General features: G+C 49.5%; 1 protein-coding gene and 1 long non-coding RNA gene across 2 annotated transcripts in view; both read right to left on the bottom strand.

Moving 5' to 3' along the window:
• The window catches only part of LOC108803070, a 12,142-nt gene extending 9,415 nt beyond the window's left edge, over positions 1-2,727 (bottom strand). The window contains exons 1-2 of the long non-coding RNA XR_001942258.1: positions 2,612-2,727; positions 1,786-1,792 (exon numbers count right to left, since the gene is read on the bottom strand). This is a non-coding gene — a long non-coding RNA (uncharacterized LOC108803070). The remainder of the gene's footprint in view (positions 1-1,785; positions 1,793-2,611) is intronic.
• A 2,507-nt stretch (positions 2,728-5,234) lies between these two features.
• LOC108803069 (tyrosine-protein kinase SRK3-like) overlaps positions 5,235-6,951 on the bottom strand; it is a 41,137-nt gene continuing 39,420 nt past the window's right edge. Inside the window, exon 9 of the mRNA XM_018574912.1 lies at positions 5,235-5,434. Coding sequence (XP_018430414.1) covers positions 5,235-5,434 — 200 coding nt within the window. The remainder of the gene's footprint in view (positions 5,435-6,951) is intronic.

Genomic DNA, 6,951 nt, shown 5'->3' with positions numbered 1-6,951 from the left:
CTGTGACAGCCGGCCGAGCGCTGCGGGAGGAGAGCGCTGTGAGCGTCCGGCGTCTCTCCTCCCACACCGCTCAGCCAGATCGCAGAGTGTTTGTAGATAATTAAGGACAGAGTATGGTTTACTATATCGTGTCTCTGCGTGTCTCTGCGTGTCTCTGTGTGTCTCTGTGTGTGTCTCTGTGTGTGTCTCTGTGTGTGTCTCTGAGGGCTCTGCGTGTCAGTTGTGATTAACTCCAAATACATGCGTCGTGTATACTTTACAAAAAAATTGCCGCGAGGTGCTACAGTGTTCGGGTTCGGCTTGAGGAAAAGGTGGCAACACTAGTGTGAAGGGAACATGGCTGATTTGGGGTATGAGGCGTGAGAAGAACGTCCATAAGCAGATCTCCTTCAGTGACTGCTGCTTGTCGTTATAATAACCAGCAGACCTGGAGACGGGTCGGCTGAACTCTTCTTCTCTTTTCAACTCTTCTTCCTCTTCCTCTTCCTCTTCCTCTTCCTTTTCCTCTTCCGTACAGAGGAGCTTACACTCTAATGTCCCCTCCCCCACAATCACACTATTATGCATTATATAGCTCTGACATATTCCATGGTGGGGGGAGGGGGGCTATAACACTTTGTAACAAATCTGCTGAAAACTCTATACAATGAGATGTGATTTGTGTCTTCAGGTCGGTCGGTTGGGGTAATAAATGGTGTTTCTGCCCCTCCAGTGGTGAAGAGGGGTTCCTGTCCTGGAGCTCCGGTGCGTCCTGCCCACTGTGACCCGTCTGAAGAGAGGGATCGGTGCAATGATGACTTTGTATGTAAGGGGAGCAAGAAATGCTGCCCCACCTACTGCCGCAACACGTGCACAGAGCGTGGACGTAAGTACAGCACAGCACCTGCGTAACACTAATCTCCCTGCTTGTTGGGAACTGACCCCCCAAATCACAAGTGGGGTTTTTTTTTTTTTTGGGGGGGGGGATTTTTTTCTAAGTTTTCTGGCTCCAGGCACCTAAAACATCCAATGTGGTATTATACATTGTTATATGATGTGTATTGCTGTCTGTTCCCACCGGAGAGATTCCCGTTCTCTGGTGACCCCCCCCGACTAAGTCATGTGGATTTCGTGTCACTTCCTGTGTTCTCTCTAACAGGAAATAAGGGGGAAATCTCCACAATGAGACACTGCACAACAACCTAACAATTCCCTAATGTACCCAACACGGGGGAGGGGGAGGGGAGGGTCAGACATGAAATGACCCCAAAACCTGGAAGTGCCCTGGACCTGGAATGTGAGATTGTAGAAGGAAATGATGAGATGTGTATAGAAGGTGTTCCCGGGAGACGCAGATAACGGTGAACGTCTTTCCTTACAGCGGTGAAGTTTGGCTCCTGCCCCGTGGTGGACGCCTCCTTTGCCCTCTGCGAGTACCCCATCCCCAAGACGTGCGACTTCGACTCCCATTGTCCCGGCATACAGAAGTGCTGCGAGGTCGGCTGCGCTATTCGATGCTCGGACCCCTGGGGTAAGTGGACGGCGGTGAGGATGGAATACTAGACCACGTTATGTGTGAGGGTGGAACTGGCGGCGTCTGCATTGGTCAAAGCGGCCAATCAGATCCTCCCAGAGCTGAATATGACCTCCGACCTCCAACACCTGACACTGAGGAATGTCCTGTCAGGGGTGAGCGGGGTGAGCAGTCTCTGATAGAATTTATTTTATAATATTTTATGTTTTTTTCAAAATTTAAATTTTACATTTTATAATGTTTTTATAGCTTTGTTTTGTTTTGCCTCTAACACTAAAACTGTCTGTGACGGTTCTCATTCCTCCGGGTCACATGGTATATCTGTAAGAATTAAGTCAAGGGAACTCGACTTGCCGTATTTTTCTTCCAGTGAAACATCTTCTAGAACAATAGACGGTCCAGTCGCTTTGACCTAATTTTTGCAGATCTACTAAACTTGTTATCTTTGGTGACATTCCCCCACAATCACTCCGCTCCTCCTTAGTTGGGAGGTCTGACCACATGCGTGTTGGAGGTCGGTGACCCAACGTCAGTCCATGCTTTGACCATGCAGAACAGAACCTCATTGGCGCCTCATACACCGGCCTTCCCTGCGCTCTGTTCAGGAGTAGAAGTGACAGGAAAGTCACCGGAATCATGACTTGCACAGGGCTATGGACACCCCATCGCACAGCACCTATTGGCCCAGTGATGTCACATGCTCCTCCATGCCTGGAAGTACCAGATGGTTTCTTCTAGCTCCCGGGAGTGGGGGAGAGAGGATGAGAGTCTGGTGACTGTGGTGCTTTGCTCTGCATGGAGGGAACAGATTCAGTGCTCGGCTCAGCTGGTGGTGGACATGTTCAGGAGAAAGCAATGGCCGCCCCTGTAGTGCTCTCAGTGTGAAGGGAACATGGCTGATTTGGGGTATGAGGCACAGAAGATGACCCCACATATCACTGTTACTGCTCTGCTTGTATCTGCTGCCATGTGTAACATGAAATGTCTCTCCTTCCAGTCGCAGTCCCAGCCCGACCATCCATCAAGCCGGGGGAGTGTCCTGCATCTCCGATACCCATCATCCCCTGCCCTCTAAAGACACCCGAGGAGGATCGCCACTGTACCTATGACCGGGACTGTAAGGGGAAACAGAAGTGCTGCCCGTATGTCTGCCAGTATGTGTGCAAAGACCCCGCAGGTAGGAGGTGCAGGATGGAACAAACTCCAACTTGCCAAACGTGTCTGAAATGACTGTAAGAGGTCTGATTAGGAGGCTTCCAGAACGGTTCTTCTCCACATTTTGCTTCTCAATGTCTTGAATTTCTCTTTTCTTCTTCCACTGAAATTGCCGCATTTATAAAACAGGAAGTGGAGAAGGAACATGCGGAGATGATTTTGGTGCTATAACGGGGACATATGTTGGGTTTCACATTTGATGCATTTTACAGGCTCCACATGTATCAAATGCTACCTGACAGCCAACATTCTGGGCCCCATAGGAGGAGCTTTGTCTATGGTTACACCTTTTGGGTCATCTATTATAGTGCAGTCTTCACTGGCCACTCCACCTGACACTACCGAGACATGTCTCCTTTGCTCCTACAGCACAGGGACTCATTTACAGGAGTTGCTTCCGCCGGTGTCCGATCTCTACAACACACAAGGGACGGGGAATGGACCATTACACGGATGTGCTCTTTTCCCTATAATATCCTCCTCAGGGCGCCATACGGGACCTTCAGCCATATCACTGGGTGTAAAAAGTGCTCAGGGTTCTGGATGCGCTCTTTTCTCTATAATGGTTGCCCACAAGGTTGATTGTGTAGCCCTATTGTGGTTCCAGCTCCTTTAAGAGGAAATATATTAATGCTGCAGGTGGAGCCAGAGAGCACAGATTGTGGAGATTGTAGTACAGAGCAGATATATGGATTGTCCTCCAGGGCAGTACCCGGGCCCCCATACATGTCCTCCAGGGCAGTACCCGGGCCCCCATACATGTCCTCCAGGGCAGTACCCGGGCCTCCATACATGTCCTCCAGGGCAGTGCCCGGGCCTCCATACATGTCCTCCAGGGCAGTGCCCGGGCCTCCATACATGTCCTCCAGGGCAGTGCCCGGGCCTCCATACATGTCCTCCAGGGCAGTACCTGACTCCCCATAGCCCTTTTATGGCCTATAACTTGCATATAAGCCTTCAAAATCCGATGTCTATACAGTTATATTATTATATGATAGCTCCGCCCCCTCCGATGTCTATACAGTTATATTATTATGATAGCTCTGCCCTCTCCAATGTCTATACAGTTATATTATTATGATAGCTCTGCCCTCTCCAATGTCTATACAGTTATATTATTATATGATAGCTCCGCCCCCTCCGATGTCTATACAGTTATATTATTATATGATAGCTCCGCCCCCTCCGATGTCTATACAGTTATATTATATGATAGCTCCGCCCTCTCCGATGTCTATACAGTTATACTATTATATGATAGCTCCGCCCCCTCCGATGTCTATACAGTTATATTATTATATGATAGCTCCGCCCCCTCCGATGTCTTTAAATTATTATATTTCCGCCCCCTCCGATGTCTATACAGTTATATTATTATATGATAGCTCCGCCCCCCCTCCGATGTCTATACAGTTATATTATTATATGATAGCTCTGCCCCCTCCGATGTCTATACAGTTATATTATTATATGATAGCTCCGCCCCCTCCGATGTCTATACAGTTATATTATTATATGATATCTCCGCCCCCTCCGATTGTCTATACAGTTATATTATTATATGATAGCTCCGCCCCCTCCGATGTCTATACAGTTATATTATTATATGATCGCTGTATAACAACCAGAGGAAAGAAGACAATAGAAGGATTTCCTCTTTTATTATATTTTATGGTGTCATTAAACTTTGTAGCAGTTGTCAGAGCTCGCAGAGAATCGGGAAACAGTTGATATTGAAGTCAGGACGAGGTCATAAGTTCCGTATAATGGCTGCTGGTTATTGCACACATCACTCAGCAGAGAACTGGTTCTTGGCAGAGTTCAGGACGAGGACAGACACTCGGATTTACACCCAGTATACAGAATTAGAGAGGTGCTCCTGTGTGTGTGTGTGTGTGTGTGTGTGTGTGTGTGTGTGTGTGTGTATATAGATATATAAACATGGTCCACCATCCAGCAATAACACGATCCCTACAATGCGGGATTCATCTCCAGTTCAGGACATTGCCCAGAGTCCTGCTTGGCCACATTTCCCACCGGTTTTGCTGACCCCCTTTCTGTGTCTTTTCCCTCCCCTTGGCCATAAGGAATTTCTGCAGCTCTGCTGAGACTGACTCTGGGGGGGGGGGGGCCTTCTCTCAGTCCCTTCACACCGACAGAGTCCTGAGGACCTCGATCCCCATCCGATACAAAGGAATACGGACATCCCGAGCCAGCCATGTGAAATGTCTCTTCATGTAACATATTGGAGTGTCGGAGATGGTCCAGGTTCCTCCAAAACTGAGAAGATGGTCTTCACATCTCTGCTCTTCATAGGGCCCCCCAACAGATGTCACCAAGACGGCAGACAGATCTGGGAGGGAGCAGTGACAGGACAGAGCTGAACAAGTCATGTTGGCCTTTTATGTTTCTTTCAGAAGAGACGTGCTTAGACCTGAGTCAGATCATCATTCCCAGATGTTTCATATCGTCTATCGTATCGTAATATCAGCTCCTCGGGGACCGGTCACTCCACAGTGTCATCAACCAGCATGGGGTTCAGCAGATCCATGAGGAAGCTCTCAATCTCGGAGAAGGATGGCCTGGTGGGGGATTGGTGCCTCCAGCACATCTCCATGATATGGGATATTTCCGGGTGGATTTCACTTGGAGGCTCCAGAGGTTTTCCATCTAGAATGTCCTGACGGTATTCCCCGTTGGTTTTACCTGTGGAGAGAGCAGAGATTTGGTTGTAATAGGGTCACATCACTACACTGGTGGTCATCGCTACACGTCCTGTGACTACGCCTGATGTATGTCCTCTAGAAGAGGGGGTGTCAAATCTCGGGCCAGCTAGAGAAGATCTAAAACCCAAACCTTTTTTAGTTCTAAATAGAATAGGAAAGAGATGAAGCTGACATATAATCTGCTTCTATTTCCCTGGCTCCTCCCCTTCCCTCATCAATATGTTAATGAATGCTTTAAAAAAAAATCTTTTAATCTTTTAAAGATCCAGTGATGTCATTGGTGGGTCTCTGAGCTTCTCTATTCATGGCCGGCAGATTATGACTTGGGGGAGGGGACAGCAGGGTGCTGCACATAGCTTTCCGAAAATATCACAGCGGCCTGCCTCATTACTCCTCTCAAGAACCCTCAGTCTTGATACAAGCAATGGGCTGGATTTTGGGAGGAGTTATGCAAATATCAAATAGGGTGGGTGCCAGTCTTGAGGTGTGGGCATTCCTAGACTGGCTGTATTTGCATGCAGACCACCCACATGAGATGCTGAACCGCCATGATTGAAAAGAACTGAAATCCAATGAATGAAAGGGGTAGGCCAGGGCTGGGGAGGAAAGTGCTACACGATGCTGGATGTCCTCCGGTCAGGAAATGGGGCGGGGCTCTATCTGACTTGCTTCAGCTTCCACGCACATTGTGAGAAGCTCCCAGTGTGCAGTGTTATCAGAGGATGAGGGGAGGAGCCCGCATCTCTTATCAGTGTGCCCAGTAAACAGAATCCATTTGGAAGGGTGTCTGCTGAAGACAAATATGTTTGTAGATGTTTCCTTGTCTCTAGACATTATATTATCGTATCCTTGTGGTGATCCAAGCCTCAGTTATTGCTCTCTTCCATGGAGAGCTGGAGACCACCCGGCTCTCTACCAGGAGATGGACAGCTGGAGACCACCCGGCTCTCTACCAGGAGATGGACAGCCAGACACCACCAAGCTCTCTGCCAGGAGATGGACAGCCAGAGACCACCCAGCTCTCTGACAGGAGATGGACAGCTGGAGAGCACCCGGCTCTCTGCCAGGAGATGGACAGCCAGAGACCACCCGGCTCTCTGCCAGGAGATGGACAGCAAGAGACCACCAAGCTCTCTGCCAGGAGATGGACAGCCAGAGACCACCCAGCTCTCTGCCAGGATATGGACAGCCGGAGACCACCCAGCTCTCTGACAGGAGATGGACAGCTGGAGACCACCAAGCTCTCTGACAGGAGATGGACAGCTGGAGACCACCCGGCTCTCTGCCAGGAGATGGACAGCTGGAGACCACCAAGCTCTCTGCCAGGAGATGGACAGCTGGAGACCACCCGGCTCTCTGCCAGGAGATGGACAGCTGGAGACCACCCGGCTCTCTGCCAGGAGATGGACAGCTGGAGACCACCCGGCTCTCTGCCAGGAGATGGACAGCTGGAGACCACCCGGCTCTCTGCCAGGAGATGGACAGCTGGAGACCACC

Source organism: Nanorana parkeri, unplaced genomic scaffold (genome assembly GCF_000935625.1).
Source record: "Nanorana parkeri isolate BGI_ZX_2015 unplaced genomic scaffold, ASM93562v1 scaffold3359, whole genome shotgun sequence".
In the NCBI taxonomy this organism is placed as follows: domain Eukaryota; kingdom Metazoa; phylum Chordata; class Amphibia; order Anura; family Dicroglossidae; genus Nanorana; species Nanorana parkeri.
Note: the sequence above shows the minus strand (reverse complement) of the source record. Positions and strands in the feature narration are given on the sequence as shown.